General features: G+C 38.0%; 1 protein-coding gene across 2 annotated transcripts in view; it reads left to right on the forward strand.

Annotated features, from left to right (window-relative positions):
• VPS50 (VPS50 subunit of EARP/GARPII complex) overlaps positions 1–22,245 on the forward strand; it is a 104,587-nt gene that overhangs the window by 2,731 nt on the left and 79,611 nt on the right. For both annotated transcript variants that reach the window (XM_026098664.2, XM_026098665.2), the window contains exons 2-8: positions 502–570; positions 11,043–11,165; positions 11,767–11,838; positions 15,819–15,872; positions 20,163–20,233; positions 20,656–20,773; positions 20,858–20,893. In XM_026098664.2, the coding sequence (XP_025954449.2) occupies positions 502–570; positions 11,043–11,165; positions 11,767–11,838; positions 15,819–15,872; positions 20,163–20,233; positions 20,656–20,773; positions 20,858–20,893 (543 nt within the window). The remainder of the gene's footprint in view (positions 1–501; positions 571–11,042; positions 11,166–11,766; positions 11,839–15,818; positions 15,873–20,162; positions 20,234–20,655; positions 20,774–20,857; positions 20,894–22,245) is intronic.

Below are 22,245 nucleotides of genomic sequence, written 5' to 3' on the forward strand. Positions count from 1 at the left end.
AGGAAAACCAATCCTAATAGTTTATAGAAAAGAGAGCTCTTCCATCATACAAATATAATTATGCTAGAGTAGGTGGCACTTAACTTGAATGAAACTTTGTGTGATTCCACTAATCCATAAAGTCAGTGGAGCAGAATACATTAAAAATGCAAATGTGTCCAAAACCCATAAGCATAAAATAATAGATCTGAGAGCTGACAGGAGGATGTAAGTGTTAAGTACAAGTTTTTTTTTTTTTTTTTTTAAATTAAGTGAACTTTACTGAGAAGGTGCATATTGCACCATAAAGTTGCAAATGCTTAGCTGTTTGATTAATTTATACGTGAATAATCTCATTTAAATGTTTATGGAATAAGGCCTTAGTCTTTCAGCCTTATGTCAGTGTAATTTATTAAAGGGCTTGTAGGTGTATTTCCTTCAACATGAGCTAAGACTTGTGCAGTTCGATAACAAGATACATAAACTAATGAATCCTAACTGACTATTCAAATTCTTTTAAAGGGTCTAAGGAGTCCTCAGGAGAGTGTTCATGACCTCAGTCCTATTGAAAGCTTTCGGATTCCTAGTAAGGTATGATACATGGTCTTTTTTCCCCCCTTTTAGTTTTTTAGTTTATATTTAAATGACACTGGGCTTTTTTTGAACACCAATTTGCTGCTGTTCTTTTTGACAGTTTTATTTCTTGCTGAAAAATCTTACAAAGTATTTCTGTAAAATGATTAGAGTTGTGAGGCAAAACAGTGCACTGACTCAAAATGAAGACTCATTAAAATTTCTTTCTTGGAACTTTGGAGTTCTCACTGGGATCCTGATCTTAATTCTATTTAGGATTTCTTCTGTAATGAAAAAAGATGAAATAGCCTTTTACTTTCTGTCACTCTGGAAAGTAATGCTATACAGGTAGCTTGTGTAATATTAGTAGTATTAGTCTTGGTATTCAGTCTCTTCATGGATTTGGTGCCATATGTACATTTCCTAGGTTCACAGTTTTCACCTGCAGCATATATAGTTAACTTTGTGTTGACTTTTAAATATTATAGCTTTATAGTAATATATATATTTTTTTGTCTCACGGCTTACATGATGCCATCCCACTTTTGCCTCTCAAATCAGGCTGAATTATCTTTGGTAGGAGGGAAGGGAGAGGCTTGTCACAATTTTTGACTGCCCTTTCTATCCTGTTGATTTGACTGGATGATTCACAAGACTTGCTATGGATGATGTTTATTATTCAGTAATTTAGGCTTTACCTTTTATCCAGTAGCTTAAATAATTGATTGGTTAAATTGAATTTGGATGCCTTGTTTTGTAATAGTTACAAATATACAACTACAAGTAGTTACAGGCAGCACAGGATTCTTTTTTAAAAGTACTGTGTAATATGATGCTTGTGCTGAGGTAGACCAGAAAATCAGTGTTACCATGTGTTTTAAAAAAATCAAATAACAGTATCTGAATTGGCATAATGTTCTGTTAAACAGTGGTTAATATATAATTTCAAAGAGTGAATGTATTAAATTGCAGTGATGTTGAAAGAACTGTCTCATCCTAATGACTTAGATTTCAGAAATGCATATTCCTGTCACCCACTGAAAATCCAATTTCAGGCTGTTTTTTTTGCCGAGTGGAATATCCAGGTAAAAGTAGACACAGGATTGGAGCACTGCTTGGATTTTGACAGCTTTGCCTCTTTGAAGGATTCATTGCTAAGTAAAGCAGTGTTTGCATCCACACACTTCTTACATCTTTTTGCATAGCATTGTTTGGATTTTCAGTCTATGAGTTTGGTGTTGTGTGTCTAGTAAGCCTATACCTTGTATCAGTTAACAATGGGAGAACAAGTACATTTTAATTTGCATTTTTTCATATGTTTATGGCAGACAGCAATAATAAGCTTATGGCAGTTGTATGCTGTCAAACCTTTGTAATGCTAGAACATAATCTGCAACTGTTATGCAAACAGAATCTCATTAAAGTTGTTAGAAATTCTGTGCCTGAAAAGATTGCATCAACACTAAAACTTGTTGCCTGATTTTATTTTTTTAAGTTGATAAAATTACCAGCTATATAGCAAAATCCGCCAAAAAGGAGAAGTTCTTTTGCATCACTCATATTAGATTATTATTCTCTTTCATACCACTCTATGAAACTTGAAAACTGCCTTCTCTTCCATCAAAGCTTTTATCTGAAATTTTTATACTTTTCCATCTTCTAAGGTGTTTTTTCCCTTCCTTAAATGTCTTAGGTGAGTAGCTTTTAAACTAACTAGTATATTCAGAATACTTTTCTGAGCTGCTTACTCTTAATTTTTTCCTGCTCAAAAAAATATCTTCAGTGAAACTCTTGTAAAGTTTCCCAATTGTCTGACTAAGTGGAGACATTAACTTAACACAGATCAAGAGAATCCTGAGTAATGAACAGGGTAGCTCCTGGCTATGGCCCCAAGCCATTTAGCACAGTAACTTTACTTCCAGCCCTTTTCCATTAACGGAAGGAATGCTTCTTTAAGCCTGCTTAAACCCTTTACTGTAGGATTTTATTTTTCAAATTACAGCAGACCAGATGAGAGACTGTAATATGTCTTCTGTCACTATGAGCATAAATTCTGACATCCCATCTTGAAAACAGGAATTTCTTTTTTGTGGGGGGAGTTATTGGTTGTGTTTATGGTGTGAGTAACTGTCACGGAGATGAAGTTTCGGTACCACACAAAGAGGTTGAAAGTCCTTGAGCCCTCAGATTTAGACATTTGTTTTGAACTGAAACTGCATTCAATGCCATAGCAACGTACTGATGTCGCAAATCAAAATTATGTTATAATTACAGGATCAAGCAGCTTTGCTGGATATAAGCTAAAGCCTCTCAATAATTATTTTATAATAATGGGCAAGATTGGTAAAGAGAATTGCCTTTTGAATACAAAGGTAAAGAGAATAAAGAAAAGCTGTAAATTTTAAGGGCAATGAGTAAAAGCTTAGCTTCACAATATCGCAGGCAACTCTTCCAAAGCAAAAGTGTGGAGCTGTTGTACCCTGCTGCTACACTTTAATACCATTTTTTGTTCATGTCTTGAATAACAAAAGTCTCAAGCTTGCCAGTCAAATAATACTCTGACTATGGAATGGTTATGTTGCTGCACTTTTTTTCATCACACTTCCACATTTGAAGTGGAATCTCCAAAATGATTTAGGACAAGTGTTACCTAAAGTTTCAAAAGCTGAATTAATGCTATAGAAAGATGTACAGAATGAAAGACTGCAGAGTCTGCATGAAATACTGAAAAGAGCGTGGAGCATGGGCCGTTGATAGATAATGGCTACGCTAGGGACAAAAATATATTTTTGAAATGGGGAATGACAAACTAGTTAGAAGGTCAGATGGAGAATCTAGAGAATAAGGGAAGGAGTATGTCGAAGTTGTTTGTTTGCTTTTAACAAGTAAATGATTAGTTATCTGGGTATTTTACTGAATGCCTCTGAATGTATGCACTTGTATTAGCCAGTGCACTAACAGGTTCTGCAACTACCTTGAAAAATTCCAGTCTGCCTCAATCATATGAAGACAAGTAATTCACCTGCTAACTTGTTCTACTTTATGTTGTAACGCCAAATCATGCTGCCAACTCAAGTCACACAGAGATAAAAGTGTATAATTGTTTAGGTCTGTGATACAGTGTATGGATAAGGCAAATCTGAAGTTAAAGGCAAGCTTTCTAGAAAAGATCCCTGCAGATAACTTTCTCATCTGGAGGGGTATTTTTATATCTTTTGACTGAGATACCTTGCTTCATCTGTACCTTCGTAGTCCTGGGAAGTCCTAATTCTTGGCATACTCTTTGTTTTTTGAAAACAGGGAATATTGAGAATTATACAGAACCACAGTATTGCTTTTTAAGACACTGTGCTGTTGTCAGCTTTGTTCTTTCCCAAGCCAGCAGGTTTTGCTTAGTAGATACCGTCACATAAGGGTAAGATGGGCAATTTGTGTTCTTGAAAGCAATGTCATGGGGTTAATGATGAGATGACTTTGAGGTTGTATCTGTCTTGATGTTAACCAGCTCATCCTCAGTATGCAAATATTAGTTGAGCCTGTGTAGCTTATGGTGGTAAACAATGCTCAATTTTTTAAATGTTTTTCCTATGGACAGTATGCATTTCAAACTATATAAAAGTGTGGGTTTCTATTTCCCCAACAGTAGTTGAGTGCTTTTTCAGGCGTGCATTAGGTGGTGTGATTAGTACCTGTTGCATGGATCAGCCTTTGTTATTCTCTTTTCATGAAGGGAATTGCTTTCATAGTGTAATGTTTGTTTTGGTAGAGTGAAGGTTTTTTAATGGGTACTCTGTAGTGCATTGGAGAAGGAAAGATCAAAGGAATGTTCTGGGTATTTGATGTGAAAGATCAGGGACTGTCACAAACCTTCCTGTGGCTCTTTACTCTGTAGCTCTGGATCAGCAGCAAAAAGAAAAAAAAAGTTTTGTCTTGAGTGAGTTTTTATTTTATATGTGCATATATAAATCTACACATGTGTATAAGTAAATATACATATAAATGATATCATGAGACATAGCATGTATATATATATTTATATAAAATTCATTTTATATATTATTTGTTTCATTATGGTAGGATATTACAATATATCTGCTGAGGGGAACTGTCAAGCAGGATTCCTCCTCTTGGAGTTTAAGATGAGCTTTTCTTTGAACACACATGTTAGCAGACTGCAGAATGGAGGGTTATAAATTGAGACCGTGTTTGTCTGTGTTCTTTCTGCTGATGACAAAGATGGGGAAGTTGTGTCCAAATGAGGACCGAGCACATTTGCCCTCTGCAGGATTTGTCACTGGCTCCCTCTATGTAGAGGTGCATAGGCCAACACTGACCTTCAGCTTCTAGTTAGGTATATTTTTCTCTCTCTGAGAAGTATGTTAAGGCCTTATTGATCATGAACTTTTTCAGTGTCTTTGCTTCCAGATCTTTTGGCTGGTTGTGAATGGAATGCAGTCGTTTGTTTCAGCTCTGTGTAAGTATTGCTTTATTAGCAATTTTGTTTTTGGTGTTGCAGGCGGTGTAGAACAAAAGGGAGAGTGGGAGTGAGACGCTTGTGAAAATAGCTGGGCAGGTCATCTAAAACTTCCTGAACTGCCTTTCAGAAGTGTCTGCAATGAAATGACTCTTCTAAAATACAGTTCAAGTGACTGCTGTAGGTTGCTGTACCTGTAAACTTATAGTTGCATAAAACAGGAAGGCAAAAAGATGTAAGAAGAGTGTGGATGCAAACACTGCTTTACTTAGCAATGGCTACTTCAAAGAGGCAAAGCTGTCAAACATAGTTCCCCCCCCCCCCCATTTGACCTACACTAATGTGTTTTGGGTGGCACTATGTAAGAGAGACCTGCTGCTTTGGGTGGCACTAATCATGACCTGGAGGAAAGTGTGTGTTGCTAAATTTGACAGGGTAAATTCTCTTTCCGTGAAAGTATGATACAAACTACTCACAAGAAAAATTGCACAGTTGCATCACTTGTGGTGCCAAATATTACATAGGAGAAATACTGAAGCTGAAACAAAAAAAGTACTGAAAACTGAAACAAAACTTGCAAAAAATGTCTCACCCATGAACTGACGTCTTAGATGATTGTGTTGGCCCATTATTGCTTGAAGAGTTCTTACTGTTGAACATGTGTTTTGACCTGGGCAGGTGGATTGAATTAGAACAGTGTGTTCCACCTTACGGATGTGCTCATTATGCTTTCTGTTCTCTTACATAGCTAATTGATTTGTTTTAGCAGTGTTGAAATTCTGTGCGTGATTATCATTATATGATTCACTCCATCCCAATTTTCTACAGCTACTTCTATTCTGAATACCTCTTGGAACTGTTGAATTTACATAAGATTTACTGTTAAGTGTTTTTTAAGTAGCAGTAGTTGGAAAAGTTTTGAGGTAGGAACATACCTTACGGGGCTTGATAGAGCTCCTCTCTCTGCCTCTGCAAAGTGTGTGAGCACTAACTTCATAGTGTTAAATCTGGCCATTCCTGAGGCCCCCTGAAACTGTGGTCTTCATATGTACCTTCTAAATTTTTCTATATCTCTAATTAAAGGGATGAGGAAATTAAATTTCAGTAAACAAACTTTAGCCAAGGTCACTCACTTCCTTCAGTAGTGAGTGCATAGACTGGCCTTGAGCATGTTAGTTATCTGAAACTAGTGGAGTGTGATGGACTGGAGGCTGTGACTTACTGTGGTATAAAGTCAGGTGGAAAATAAACTCAAGCTGCTGCATAAATTACATTGTCCTGGAGGGTCAATCTCTCTGGGCTGCTTTGCTAGAAGGAATGAACATGATAAAGCCTGATAGATTTAATAAATATTTTCCTAGGTAGTATTTTTGGAAGAATCACTGAGGTGAACGATGTCTTTTAGGCCAGATACGGGGGTTTCTTTTTCTAATCGTGTCATTGGCACCTTTATGTTTGTGAGAACTATGGTCTTCTACACAGGTAAAAGGCTTGTTGATTAGGTTTCATGGAAATGTTAACAAAATACCCCCCAAGTTGTTTCTCTGGATGTAGAGCCACATAATAATATGTACCTATGTTGGCTTTTTTAGTATACATTCGGGGGATGTCAATCACCATTGACCTATGGCATTGATGTATCATTTCATCCCTATGACAGGTATCAATAGACTGAAAATTCACATGGTCCTACAGATTTCTTATTGGTTTTAGTTTTTTTTTTTTTTTTCCTGTTTTAATGAACAACCACCCACAAACTTAGAGCCAAACATCCAGATGACAAATTAGGTTATTCCATTTGCAATGCTTCAGTGAACAGATTAAGCTGACCCTGTTGCCTGTCTTGGGTAAGTTTTAATTTAGGTTCTTACAGATAAAACTCAATGTACTGTGAAATGTTAAGCTAATATACAGAGGGAGGCTCTGTGCACAGTTGCCAGTTGTTAGGGAGCCCAGAAGGAAGAAGAAGAAGAAGAAGAAAAAAATATATATATTTGTGTTTAAAGGATACAAATGCGTATGGTTAGACTATGGAATCATTCCTTTGTAAACACAATTGTTCCAAGAGCAGTATGCAGTTGAGTCTGAGCATGTGCTTCATCTGCCAATATGTGTACCCTCGTGTGATGGAAGCTTCGAAGCAGTAGATTTAAAACAAACAAACAAACAAAAACCCACTGAAAAGACTCCAAAGGGCCTATTTTTCAAGAATCTTGAAAAGGCCTTCTCTCCTCTTTTTCACAAGCGTATTAATAAAGCTGAACTGTGATGTGAAAAGGACTGACCAAGTTTCATGGTTTGACTTTTGTAACTGACTGTGAATTAGGTGCCCAGTGGAGTAGTGTGGCTGTGTGGAGTTGTGCATCTCTCTTCAGTGCCAGTATGACGGGACAGGCTCTTCTTTCATACCAGTTTATTGCAAACTCCTCTGCTTGGTATCATCCACTATCTGTGATGGGTAACTGAACTAGTCTTTGCCTGTTTCCGAGCAGAGCGATGCTTCATGTGGCTGTGCCTTGCGGAGCTACAGGCATGTGCTTGCTAGGAGCTGTGCTCGGCTCAAAACTCATTCTTTAGGAGCTTGAAGAATAGCATCTTCTTGCTCTAAACATTTTTATTCATTCACTTTATTAGTTGGATACAAACTAATGACCTGGTTGTCCTGTGCTCGGCAAGCTGTTAACTGTGCAGTGTTACGCACTTCTGAATTTTTCTCTCTCCTGTCGGTGTGGTCCTTTCTGCCTAGCCTCCCCCAGGAGCCTTGTGTAGTTGTTGGGTTGCCGACGTGCTCGTGGTTCGGTCCGGTTCGGGATCCGAGGTCGCTGTCTCATGCCTCATGCGTCCCTGCCGGCCGGCTGGCGGCTGTCAGCACTGTGGCTGGACCAAGAGTGCTTGCAGACTGGCCGCCTGTGGAAAGCTGAGGCTCTTGGTGCGGTCGGAGGGAGGGAGGAGACGCTGCAGCCGGGAGTGCCGTGGACTTTCCCCGCGTCGCCCTCGGCGCCGCTGGCCGCCTCCCCGCCGGCTGCAGCCGCGCGCCCGCGGCGCCCCTCTCCGGCTGCAGGGCCGCGCCCGCTCCACCAGGTGCCGCCCAAGCGTCGTCTCCGGCGGGCAGCGGGCGCAGGCCGCGGCGCCCTCGGCTTTGCTTGAGCTCGCACCGCTGGCGGCTTCGCGCTGCTCGGCGTTGCACCTCTTCCAGCTTGAAATCCTGTCTGCTCCGCGTCAGAGCAAGCGGGTGCTCTTGGCTTTTTCTCTTTTCCTGCCTCCCCCGTCCAGTGGGAGGTGCTTTAGCGGCGCTAGATCCCCAAGTGCTCGCTCGTTGCCCCTTGGCTACCGGGACTGCGTAGAAAAGCGATGTCGTGCTCCGTGGCATCTCGCTCTTGTTCATAACATGGATGCATTTATCTTGTTTTGATTGATGTACGAAGTAAGGATGTCGGTGAATGTTTAGTTAATTAACCCTGGACCCTTGGTGATGACAATACTGACGCCTTGCCCCTCTGAAACGCCTCTGCTTTGTCAGGCGACCTGGAGTCGTGGGATGCTTGAATTTGCTCGTTCAGTTTATCAGGGTCACGTTCCAACATTGAGGAATTTGACCAGAGTTTTACCTTGTCTTTTTGTGAAAGACTAACCTGGCATTTTTCACTTAAGGCCTCTAACCAAAGTTTTCCCTACCTTTTTATTGGAACAGCCCCTGGGAAAGGGGGGAGTGCCAATGCTGGTTGAGAAGTCCAATACAGAAGTGCAGGGGAGGTTCTTGGTCTGTTGTGACATGTGGAAAGTGCTGGGTTATGGAGACAAGCCTTCCGTGGGAGGCTGTGACAGAGGGCAGGGTTGTACGCATCTTTAATTTTCTCAGAGTTGTATCTCTGTCTTTGTTTAGACTTCCCAAATAGTTCAAGAAAAATCTGAAATCTGTTAATTTTGTGCAAAGAAGGTAGACCCTTGCTGTTTCCCCTCGTAAAAATGCAAGTGTTTAGTGGCATGGCTTTAGCAATGTGAATTACGAGGGGTGAGTTGAAAGGTTATGCGTTTGCAGTGATGCTGTCCAGCCTGGGTTTACAAAGGTGATTCTTCTGATCTAAAAATTCAAGGTTTATTATTTGTTGTTTTTTTCTTCTGGAAACAGTTCGTTCTCTCCTAAAAATACAGCAGGCTTGGTGGATCAATGAAGCCAAGTCTTCTCTGGATTTGTTAACTTACTGCTTTATGTCACCTTGAAAGTAACAAGTCCCTCTCTTTGGCTCTTGTTTCAGTGAGACAGGCTACAGTTAATGACTGAAGAATTAGCCCAGTTTCTGAAGATTTTGGTGATGGGAAGATTGTCTCATTAAAATACACTGGAAATAATGTGCCAAATTAATCCTTTTTGACTGCATTTAAGTAGATTTATACCAGAGATGATAAATACATTTGATTTGACTTGATGTTACTAAGTTTGTTGTGTTGGTTATATATGGAAAAAGCTTGGGCCGGAGTTGCTTTTCCTCAAAAGCAGCAGATGGAAAGATATTTCTCCCATATCTTGAATCAAATAATGGCTTTTATGCTGTTTAAGGTGGAACTTCAACATGCTTTTTTTTCCCCCGAGTCACCAGTTTTGTTTTAGCATGGGAGCTGCAGGTTGAAAATGCAACTTAAAGGTTTGTAATGCAAGTTTTCTCATTGTGCTTGTTAAGTTTGAGCCTTTGTTTAGAAGTAGTGGGTGAATCATGCCTATTCATGAAGGACCAAGCACTGCTTCCACAGCAGTGACCCCTCTGTGTGAAGAGGATAGCAAGAAGGTATTTTTTTGTAAAGATACCTTTTATTAGTTCTGATAATAATTTGAAAGGGATTTTTGGATAGGGTGCGTTAAGCTGTATGCTATGTGTTCCTGGATGTCTTTTTTCTTTTTTTTTCTGTGATATTACTTTCATAATAATAGACACTAGTTTGTCAGAATTTGCATTATACCGTATCGGGGTCACACTCTTTGGCCTACGGAATAATGTTTTGCATGGCAAAGTTTGGCTGTTGACAAGATGTCTCAGAAATGTTAGAAATGTATCAGTGTGTGTGATGTGCGGGATGTGTGTGTGATTTTTTTTTTTTTTTTTTTTTTTTTTTTGATATCCTTTTGTCCACAGAGTCTGGGCCTATGCTGTGTAGCAAAGGATGTTGCAGCTTCTGGGCCTTGTTCATTTATGGAGCTCATTTATCATTTGCTCATTGCTCATTTATCATTTTAGACTTTAACCACCCCCTAGAGAGTTAATGACCAATTTATGACTTTAGCATATCGATTATATTCTGAGTATTATAACTTGTTGTGGAATCACAGAAACAACGTTCTTCTGTACAAAAACCTAATACACTCTGGCTTTTAAAAAAACTCATTGTATTTTTGTAGTTTTTTTCTTGAATATTTAAATGAAGAAAACTAATTTGCTGAGAGTGATGTTTGAGTTTTTCCAAATAAATTAAGGATAAGAGATCACTCTAAAACAATTAAAATATGACAAATAGCTTGCTATGATGTACCTTACCCCTCATCATGTGTATCCTAAACAAAAATGATGTTATTTATACACGCATGATTGTGCTTAGTAACTTTGGTGTAAAACCTTCTGGTGCGGTGTTCTCCTGTCCTTTCCTCGCATACCCTCTGGTGGCGTAGAAACAGCTTGCCAAACCATTTTTAGTTTATTACAAGAATTTGTACAGCATTCTGGACTTCAGGAGTAAAACTATGGACTCTGTGCGTTTGTGTCACATGTTACAGATAAAATATAATGCTTAAGAAGTATTTAGATAATCTGTGACAGTGAAGTCTGCGCTTTGTCCTTTTGAAAGTTTTGGCTATCTTGCTACTTGTAACAGGAAGAACAAGCTGCAGCTGGTAGATCTTTGTTTTCTTCCATTGCTTCTTGTGCTGAAACGATAAATGGCTTTTAAAAACTTCTTGCTTTGGTAGAGCATCGTTCCTGCTAGGATGTGATATTACATTGTGGGAATCCTTTTTTGTTTTGTGAAGGAGGAGCTCCGAGAGCTACGGGAAGAACCGACTGATCCTCAAGTTCAGCAAGAAATAATTAACAGCATTGAAGAAGTGTATTTTTCCAATGATTCCTTTGATATTGTGAAATATGAATTAGAGGTAAGTTGACTTCTTAAAAGAGTAGGCAGTAGTTTAACCACAGATAAGAGTCAAAAGTCAGCTTCTTTTAATGATCCCCTTTTGTATCAAGGCAGAATATAAGAAACAAAACGAAAATTGCAACAGCTTTTTTTCTTCTTTTCTTTTTTCTTTTCTTTTTTTTTTTGACCTTCTTGTGATTGTGTGTTATCGATATGGAGTCTTTTAACATGGTAGAACATCAGGCCTGTTGTGCTAACATACACTTCATTATATGAACTATCCATTGTGTAAAGGCCAGAATAGTTGGGGAAAAAAACCTGTTCTGTATTTTGGGCATTCTTTTTTAGCAGCCAGAATTAATAGATTGAGACATAATAATTTTAATGACTAGAGGTGTGTGTCTCTATGTATGTTAAAATAATTGCTTAAAATAAGGGGACTTTGAGATAATCATGATATTTTCTTGATAACTTAACACTGATTTATTTCAGTATCCGTCATTGAATGTAGATTAGATTTCAGAGGCAAAAAGAATGTTTCTTTAATGAAATGGATTGGTTAGCTAATGATGCATGTGTATTTTATTTTTCATGTAATTTAATTTATTTTTTACATGCAGAATCTTCCTCCAGTACTTAGTCTTCAAGAACTGGAAGAGTACAGAGACAAATTAAAGCAACAGCAAGCTGCTGTAAGTAAAATTGTTTCCTCTGTCCCCTCGGGTAATTTGTTATATTGACAATAAGCATATCAAGAAGTGAAACTGAAAAAGTTAATTTCATTTCTTAAACACATAAGATGTTGAGCAATCTTCATGTTAATTGTAAATGATGTGCTTTTTTTAATGGAAAATAATTAAATCATGATGATAAGTATGTTTTGAAGAATCATGTGCTGACTCTTTCTTTAAAAAATTGACTTTCTATGTACAGCTCTTCCAATGGACTGGAAGACACATAGTAAATGTTCATCACAGTACTGAACAGTGCTGTAGCATCTCTTGTTTTGAAGGATTTTTGGCAACATAAAACATAATATTTCTAAAACTCATACTTTAGAGTAAATATTTTGTATTATTTTTCATTTGCCAATTTGTTAACTCTCTTCAAGAGTTTCTATTGAATACTGGTATATAATTATTATATAGTAAAATTGATGAAGTATAACAATGAGTAATAACTATAATGTATGGGGGATAATCAGTTGCAGTTTCTGAAAGGTACTCATTACACTTCAGGCTTTTTTTTTTCTTTTCATACATTAATTACTGATTCATTGCACTTTTAAATGTGAATAACATGGTATGGGAAACTAATATATTAGCATTTGGAGAATAGCTGCAAGTAATAAGCCTAGTTCATGTTTTTAAGTGAGGGAAATGTGCAGAAGGAAAATACTGGACCTCTTACATGGAGAACAAGTTCCTTCTAAGATAGCTTTTCCTGGAATAAACCTATGCATATGAAATTTTTTAAAGTATCAGTAGAAAGTTGAGCAAATGGATACTCTTCTTCAGAAGGTAGAAGGAAAGAAAGAAGATTGAAAAAGCTATTTTTTTTCAGAAAAAAGTCTTAGAGGGTATATGGTGGTGACCTAGTTTTGCTGGGAAACACACTCAAGACTCAGAAACTACTTCATAGAGACATGCTGAATAATTCCTGTACCTGTTGTCAGTGTCTCGGTTGTTGTACATACACAGCTGGAAACAGCTGCAGCTAGGGGAGTAGTTTCAATGTATGGCTGCTACTGAATCATGTGAACTGGAAGGTGCATGCAGCTAGTGAGTAATAGAGGAGAGCACTGATGGTTAGGTCTCCGGGAAATATGGCCCAGACTTGTTTTTCTTTAAATTGTTTTTTCTTTCCTGAAAGCCAAAAATTCTGACAAGAAACATGTGTGCAACTCCCCCCCCCCCCCCCCGCCCCATCCTTTCCCCGATTGGGCCTCTTTTGTGCTTTCCTTAATCTAGTCTAAATATGATTCTGCTGTAGGAAAGGATTGTGATTTGGGTTTATTTTCCTCTTTGGGAATGTGCTGAGTTACTAACGTGTTTTGCATATTGTGTATTAACTCCTCGTGTAGTGTTTCCAGGGCAAAGTGAGAGACTGATATGTTTTCTTCTCCTATCTCAACTGTTGTCTTTTTATCTTGTGATAAATCCATTAGATTATTTTGTGTCTTAAAGGACATTAGTGTTCTTCATGCAGGACTGTATTGCACAATTCTGTACACTATTAATTTATCCCTAAAAGTGTTTTGACCCTGATTGCGAATAGATTATTAGATACAGGACTAAAAAAATCCATCTGCAGATCACACAGTATCTCTGAAATCTATGCTTTTGAAAAAGAATAAATACTGCCTTTTTCATTAGCTGTATCCCAGTTTCAGTGCGTGTATTTGTTGCTGACATATGAATTTACAGTAGTGATTTAGAGATAATTCCAGCTTTAAAATTTATGTAATATACAGTACTCAAATGACTGTAAGTTATTTGTAAAAGAGCTCTAAGCTTTCACTTCTTGCTGCCTTGTACCATATGCTTTCGTACAATTGATCTTGGTCATGTCTTTGTCCTAGGGGTAACTGTAGACTCAGTTTTTACTTGTAGTTTTTTCCATTGTGAATTTCCATTTGACTGAATGCATTCAGACCCACTCAAGACTTCTTTTGCTGTGTATATCGTCCTGGCTTTAATCTGAGTAATCATCTTGATACAGATAATTTGAATTGGGGTTTTTTTAGTTGAACATCTGTTTGGCTCCATTTTAATTAATAGGCTGATGTCCATAGCTGCATTTTTTTTTCATCAGGAGATGAAATAAAATCATTTTTTCTGATCTGATTAAAGCAGAGAAACTTGTTTTCAAGATCCCCTCATGCAACATTGTATCTTCCACAGATTGAAAATTGCAGCCAGTTTCATTGCTAACGATTGCAATTCTGTATTCCAAATGTTAAGAATTAAAAAATCAATCATTACAATTATATGGAGGCTGCCAAAAGGCGTGGTACAATTTGCAAGTGAAAGGAAGTAATCTGGAGTAAGATGGCTTATCCAAAAGAGAAAGAGAGAATAGCTTGGAAGCTCAGAAAGGCACTATCAGTAAGACTGGCAAAACAACAAAAATTGTCTGTGGCAGATGCTTGATAGAGTTGAAGATGTTTTTTATGGGCATTTGAGAACCTGCAAAACAAAAAAAGCAGTATACAAAATGCAGCTCCTTTTATTCCTGTGTACTGCTTGACGAATCCCTTTTACAGTGAAGAATCAACTATTAGATTTGAACTAGGGGAACACGTGACTTGTTAAAACTTCAGGAGAAGGATGTACTTGCATGTATGAGGCTATGTGGGAGGAGATGTTGGTAGGGAAGGTGATATTTTTCACAGGATATAGACTGTGCACAGAAGAAAACTTCTTCAAAACCCCAGGATGATACAGGCCTGTGTGGCTTTTGGCCTAATAATGTCCTTTCCTGCCTTTTTTTCTCTGCACAGTGGCTGGTTCTTTTGCTATCCTGCAGAAGAAAGCTGCATTATCTGTAGAACAGCTAAGAAAGTTCAAAATTATTTGGTGATTCTGGCGTTTTTTTTTTTAATGTGGAAGAAGGAAAGCCTAGCTAGAGATATACCCCTAGTCCAGATTGCCAGTTGATGGTATTAGTACTTTGAAGGCCACTTGTTTACAGGTGGGAGCAAGACTGGGAGCTGACCAGGTGGAGCCACTGTAAGTTTTCTATAGGAGTGCTGACCGAAGATGCCAACTTCGTGCTGGAGTTGACTAAACAGGATGCAAACCTGCATCCTGCTGTATATAAAAACCTCCTCATCTCTCTTTTCCACTATTGCAGTGTGGGCTGGCTGAGTGCCACTGCCAGTTTTGTTTGATTTTCATTCCTGGGAATATTGGTCCCTGAGAGAAGAATATAGAGCTATACAAATGTGTGGAGCTTTTTCTTCTTAAATGCTTGCGGTCCCTGCTGGAAGAAAACAGTTTTCAACCTTGATTTTACATAACTGTTACTGTTGGATTTTTTTTTTTATTTTGTGCATTTATGAATGAGATACTGACCAAGGTAAAAATACCCATTTCTAAATTCAGTACAGATGGCAGTTCTCAGTAGCATTTCTTCTACTGGTAGTTCAGAAGAGTGGATAAAATTCTAAAATATGGATGCTGTGTGTGGTAAGGAAAGGGTATAATGTGCGCAGAGTGAATATTCATTTTGGCATGGATTTTATTTAATACAGTACCTGTTTGAAAGGTAAGCATCCTCACAGCTAAATTAGATCTCCAGGGTAGATGATTAACTTAAATTTGTACTCTGGCAGTAAACTAAGCAGAATGTAAGCAGTTTTAGTGCTCCATATTATTTCTATTTTTGTTTCTAGCACATGCTAGGAGCAGAGAGTTAAGGGATTAATTTAAAAATGCCCACTAGTTCCCAGAGGGAACTGTAAACATATATATGTATTTCTTTCTTGCTCCCAAGGAAAGTTGAATGCCATTTTTAGGATTTTTACTGTTTTGTAGCATATTTATTAATAAATATGAAGATCACAGAAGTAAATGATAGGGAATCACAAACTTCTTGTTGAACTTTAGTATAGAGACTGTCTACTTTATTGAGATTGCTGTGTATCACATTTAATATTCTCCTTTCGAAGGTATCTAAGAAAGTTGCAGACTTGATTCTTGAAAAGCAGCCTGCATATGTTAAGGTAAGACAACCAATAGTCACTTTTTAACAGTGAATGTCTTCCATGAATTAAAATAACTCTAGCTAATGTGTTATAGGGAGTTTTCTTATGTTTTGGTACTTCTGGTAACTAATAAGATGCTGGGTTTTTTTTTTGTTTTTTGTTTTTTTTTTTAATCTGTAGGTATTTAGTGATTGTTTTATTTAAAATTCAGACTGGCTGTCAACATCAGTGGTTCTACATACATTAGATACATACACAGCTTAAGTGTCTAGAATGATCTGACTTGATTTCACATTGTGTCTTTAACTCAAGTTCTGTTGAACTAGCAAAGAGAACAGATTTCAAAGGGCTGCTTTACATCAGGTGCAATGCATACACAGTGCGAGGAATTACTGGCTTTCAGAGCTTGGTGCAGAAAGTTCTAAATTCTGACAAGTCCATTTTGTGCTGTACTAATGCTGGCCTTGTTTGGATGGGGATGGACAGCATTAAATCTAGTAATTGATTAGTAGAGATGCTAGCAGCCAGGCTGAAACCAGTTGTCTGTGTGTGTAGTAAGCCTCTATCTGTAAAATGAAAAGAACCAAGCGCGTTTTGAGCTGGAGGTCCATTAAAATGCTAAAGGCTTTTATATGTAAGCGTTTTTAAGAAAGCTTTCTGAAAACATGAATTCACAGGCTTGACTGGCACCTGTAATGGACAGAACAGGAGCCTCTCTAGTAGCTGTATTGAGAGTGGTTTCTGATCTTTTTCCATGAAAGAAAACAGCAATGATCTTCCTTAAGAACACTTAACCAGAAACCTGCCACTAATCTCAGGCAGTTGTGAGAGGGAAGTGTTGAAGAGATGACTGAGCTGGATATGAGGTCTCAGTGTGTCCAGGAAGTCTGAGAGCCAAACAAAGTGTAACTGCTTTAGAAACTTGCAATAAAGCATGAGTATGGCTTCTCTCTCCTCACTCGCTAAACGTAATAGGGCGAACAGCTACCATAATGATTCTCTAAAGAGAATAAGGTGTTTTTTCTACCCATCTATTTCTGATAATGCCCCTTACACATTTGGTCAGCTCAGCCTGATTTTTATCTAATCTTCCCAGGAAATGACAGTAAGAATTCTGCAGAGGAAAACTCTGGATTGTTATCAAAATAGTCTGAGAATCATCCTGTGATGGATAGGTCTGGGTGTCTGCAGCTCCTCACATAATGATGCCTTTTTAGTGTGCTCCCTGTGATAGTCCAGCAGTACTTGAGTTTGGTGATCTCAAAGACAAAATGCTGAACTAGTTTTTTTTACTGTCTCTAATACTGGCAGAACCCATTAAGTCTGCCATTGCAATGATTTGTGAAATGCCCTCAGCTCTTAATGACAATGCTAGGACCCTTGCTGAAGAGCATAGAAAAAAATTTGCTTTGCTACTTTGCAGAATTAATTATTCTCTCTGCTTACCACGTTTGTGTCTTGTGTTGTGGCTGCTAACGCTTCAGCTATTCCCTTTGGTCTTGTCTTGAGATTTGGGGAACCTGTACATTCGAACATAGTGTGAGGGGAGTGACCGCCATAGGCCTTCTCTATAGGTCGCAGCATTCTGCACTGTTAGGCAAATGATACAAGGCCAAGAGCCGTGAGAATTGTCAGCCTTTCAAAGGAAATATTTGAAGCTGGTTCTGCATCTTCCCAGTTGCGATGGATGACACTTTCTGAGTTCTTCACAACAGTGATACTGAAGACAGCATTGTGACAGCACTGATTGTTGCAGTTCTTATTTTGCTCAAGAAGCTGGAGAGAGCTCGGGAGGGCAATGATGGTTGCCTTTGGTGATGGAGGTCTTTTTCCTCCTTGGTTAACTTCCTTCCTGTTATGTCCTTTCCTCCCTTGCCTCCTACTTCTGAGCTGGTATGTGCTTGCTGCAGGCAGGGTCTGGTGCCTCCTGGGCATTAACCTCTGACAGATGTCATGGAGCTGGAGCTCTATTCCTCTTTAGTCTCCTGTGGCCCACGTGTCCTGCCTAACTGCCCTTGCATGTGCAGCATCTGTGCTCTGTCAGTTTGTTAGGTAGAAGGAAGCTGGTGTCGAGGGAAGAATGGAGGGGTGAGCACTGCTTGCCTCATTTCCTGTGACAGCTGGAGGGAAAAAAAAAAGCTCGGAGAATAATATTTCGGTTTTAGGTAAAGGGATTGGGTGGGAGTCTATTGCAGAAGGAGGCTGGGTAGTGCTGTGGTGGTCCAGTCTTTTTAAGAGAGCGTAGAGCAGGGCAGCAGTACTAGGGTAATTGTATGACATCAGACCTCATTGGTGTAGTTTGCTGTTGTGCATGTTCAGAATTAATAGCATTTTTTGGACGAGTGCTGCTTTTTCTGAACCTAGCAGCTTCACTTTGAAAGTCCCCTCTCAAGCCATAACAGTTTTGTGGAGAATGTGCGTCTCACATTTTTGCTGTGTAATTTTAAAATGCCAAACATAACAAATGGACTGTGGTAGAGCATTCAACGCACATTAATTTCTTATGCGAGCAATATCTTAGTGAGGCACGTTTCTGTGTGTGGTTTATACTAAAAAGCTCTTTCTGCTCATGCCAATAAGAATCTTGAAAAGAAAGATCTCAGATGTATATTTGCCTGATTAAGTCAATAATCCTGTGTACAGCTAAGTGTGTTACATATGGACATGGGCTTATACAGAGCTCATCTTGTCAGTGGACTTAAGTAGCAGAGATTTCTGGCAGGCAGCTTAGGACTGGCCTTCGCACAAACTCATGATATGAATTTAATGATGTGCTGTGGATACTTCACTGTGGCAACTCAAATTCAATATCAAATTACAGTAACAGGTTATTAGAAGAAAAAAAGATGCAGTTCATTCTCTGTCTCCTGGGCATGTTGTTACCACTGTGCAAAGAAATGTGTGTGGAAGTCATGGTTTGCTCCCCACTTTTAATATGAAGTACTGGTCTAGCAGGCACCTGTATGGCCTATGAAAGGTAGGTCACAAACACGAGACAAGGTTTATAGCTTTCTCCTGCCCTTCAAAGGAAGGGGAACAGCCAATGGGTAGAAAATAGTCTGACTGTCAGAAAAGAAAAAAGCTATTCAGCCCTGACTGCTGGACTCAAGGGTTTTCTGGGGATCCTGAGGCTGCACTGTCTCCTGGTGCCTCTCCATCTGGCTACGTTTAAGGGACAAATGTTACAGAATCTTTGCAAGAGGCAAAATTTAAATGGAATGATGCCTTAAGTGGAATGTTTCCTCGTGAAAGAGGAAACAAGTCTTTTGCAAATGTCACAGCTATTCAAAGTATGTTTTTACAAAAAGTATATTGTAAATGCTGAGGACAGTAATGTTTGAATTTGGTTTCTTAAGGTATTATGCAAATAAGCCACTAAGCTCTATTTTTTCCAAAAGCAAAGTTATTAACATCAAGGAAAAAATATTTTGTTGAAAGATTCAGCTCAGTGATTTATCAGAATTGCTTATATTTTTGAAAACTTTGAGCAGGAGATGATATTAAGCTAAGTTAAACTTTAAACTGGTTTTAGCTTGTCATATCTCTAAATAATCAGTTTAATTTTCAAAGTAAGTCGCCTCTCTCACTGTGGAAGGTGCTTGATGTATTTTAGAATGACTAGCAGTATTATAGAAAGGTTGCTTTTCTTTAATATGGAGTGAGTGCTCACTTTTCTGCAATGCTGTTCCTAACAAAAGAACTCCTAGTATGTATATTAAAAACTTGATTATTTTAAGGCATTCAAATTATAGTAGGTTCTTCACAAAGTCAAAATCAAGCTAAATTCATATTGCCTATGCTGAAGAGTTTTCAGCTGAAATTCAACAGGATACAATTAAGGTTCATTATGAAGTGACATCTATTAAATTGCTAGAACACAAGTGCTTCTAAAAAAGAAATTGCTGTTTTTTGTTTGTTTTTTTTTGTTTTTGTTTTTTTTTCAAGTATTCTGTGGCATATTAATGCAAATTAAGGCTTGTGCTTCTGTCTCTGAAGCTTTGATCATTCCATTATGGTGCATTCTGTTAATGGTATACAGATTCTTATGCTAAATGTACTGTGTATTAGTGTAGAGGAAATAGATATTGAGGGTCCCACTGAAATAGGTGTCAAGTATGTTTCTTCAAAAGAGAATTGTATTTCAAAAGATATTTATTTAATGTTACATTCCAGTGTTTAGTATCTATAACATGACAATATAAAGTAACTAGACAAAGTTATTAAAACATCTTGTGATAAATCCTGCTAATCACTGGTCTTTGCTAATATATTGTAAACTTGTATTTTTAACCTGTTGCCTCTCTGTAGGAACTTGAACGTGTCACATCATTGCAGACTGGCCTTCAGTTAGCAGCTGTCATTTGCACAAATGGAAGAAGGTATCTTGCTTGATTAATGGCAGAAATTGAAAGGGGAAAAAGGGATTTAAGAAGGTGTCCATAAACCCAGGAAATTTGTTTGCTGATAATTTCTTGATTGTGTACTGAAAGGAATTAACAATAGTAGTTAAAGATATTAAAACAAATATCAGTTGCTTCTTTTCTTGCAATTCTCAGTGAAGAGCTGAACTGAATTCTGTTTAAACAGAAACCTTTTGGGGTAGGCCATTGATCCCCAGACAGATTCTGCAGAAAGGGAAACATACCTTCTTAACTGTCTGTTGATACCATTTCAGTTTCTGGATTTTCCTAGCAATGTCAACAATATTTTTTCTAGCATGTATTTTGAGGTACCTGAGAGAACTTATTTGAAATAAGCTTTATTTTACATATTACCAAAAGTTCGTTGTTAACTTCTACAGGCACTTAAATATTGCAAAGGAAGGCTTTACACAAGCTAGTTTGGGGCTTCTTGCAAATCAAAGGAAACGACAGTTACTTGTTGGACTACTGAAATCTCTGAGAACAATAAAAACACTGGTATGTACAATTGTTTTAGTTTAACGGTAAAATACTTTTCTTTAATTTCTATGTAGTTATCACCGTTTTCTTTTTATTTTTTAGCAAAGAACTGATGTCCGTTTAAGTGAAATGTTGGAGGTAAGTTCCTGCTAGTTCCTGCCATATTTCGAAGCTAACCTAAGTTTACTTTAGTCAGTGTGTTTAATTCTGTCCCTGCCTTCCTGCCTGTTTGAAATAGGCTATGTCGTGTGTGTATGTGTGAGGCTAAAAAACCTTTTTTTCTGCTGTTCAGGTTTTAAATGTGAAAAATACTTTGTGTTAAGCTAAATACTGCTGTATAGGAAGAATAGTATTTTCTGTCAAAGACTCAATCCTCCCTTTAGATCTGAGTACTGAGGCTGGTGTTAGTTCAGTAAGGGTGTTGTGAAGTCTCCTTTTTTCCTCTACCCCCTGCTCCCACACCTACGTACTTCTCTTCTGGTGTTGGTTTGATATTTGGAAGCAAAAGGAAGTTGAGATTTAGCTGACTGTTGATATGTTTGGTTTGGATAAAATACTCCTAGTACACTGTACAAATTTACATACAGGGTCCCTTGTTAGTATTTTATTTTTAAGTATAGGAGCTTCTTTCCTTATTCAGTGGATTGACTTTTTAATATTCGGTTGCAAGACACTTGCATTCAGTGGCATTTGGACCATGCCACTGAAAATTCTACTTCTGTAGTATACCTACTGCCCAAGAGTGTAGTAGAGTGCATAGAACAAAGATAAGACCTTGTCTTAAGGTGATTAGATTGTACAAAAGTCAATTTTATGAATTTATTAGCAGTTAGATTTTAATCATGTAGTATAACAATTCTGACTTACTAATTTGCAAATATTTAGGGTTGTTATTGGATAGAACATCATTATGATAATCCCTAGTTAATCATTCTGGGGACTGAGTTTTACAAATTTTAACTCTTTTCTTTGAATCTAATTCTATCTTGGATAATATGTCTTGTCTCAATACACTTAGTTATTCTTTACCAACAAAGAACGTATTAATTCAGCCAAGACAGCATAAACATTGTCTTTTGCTCAGGAAGCCCTGTGAAATGATGAGCTTGCCATTTCTGTGCTTTAGTGTATTGCGCAGGAAATCAGCTCTTCACTGTCTGCTGGTGGAAGTTGTCTTCAGACAGACATGTGGGCGTTACATCCACACATGCCCTAAGGTCAAGTTACTATAATTTAAAAACCACTGGCAAACGTTAAGGGCTGTGGAGTGGAGTTTTAGAGCTAAGCTAAATGTTTGCTCCCAAATAAGGTATCCCATATGTTGGCCAATTTATTGTCTTTACTCTAAGAGGTAGATAGGTAGCTTGGACTATGCATGAAGCCTGCTAGTAGCTGTTCAGAAAAGAATGGTTTGATAGAGTTCCCAACTAAAAAAGACCAGACTGGAAGCTATAACAGCTTACAGGGGTCAGCTGCATCTGGGATATGTT

Source organism: Dromaius novaehollandiae, chromosome 2, assembly GCF_036370855.1.
Source record: "Dromaius novaehollandiae isolate bDroNov1 chromosome 2, bDroNov1.hap1, whole genome shotgun sequence".
Lineage (NCBI taxonomy): Eukaryota > Metazoa > Chordata > Aves > Casuariiformes > Dromaiidae > Dromaius > Dromaius novaehollandiae.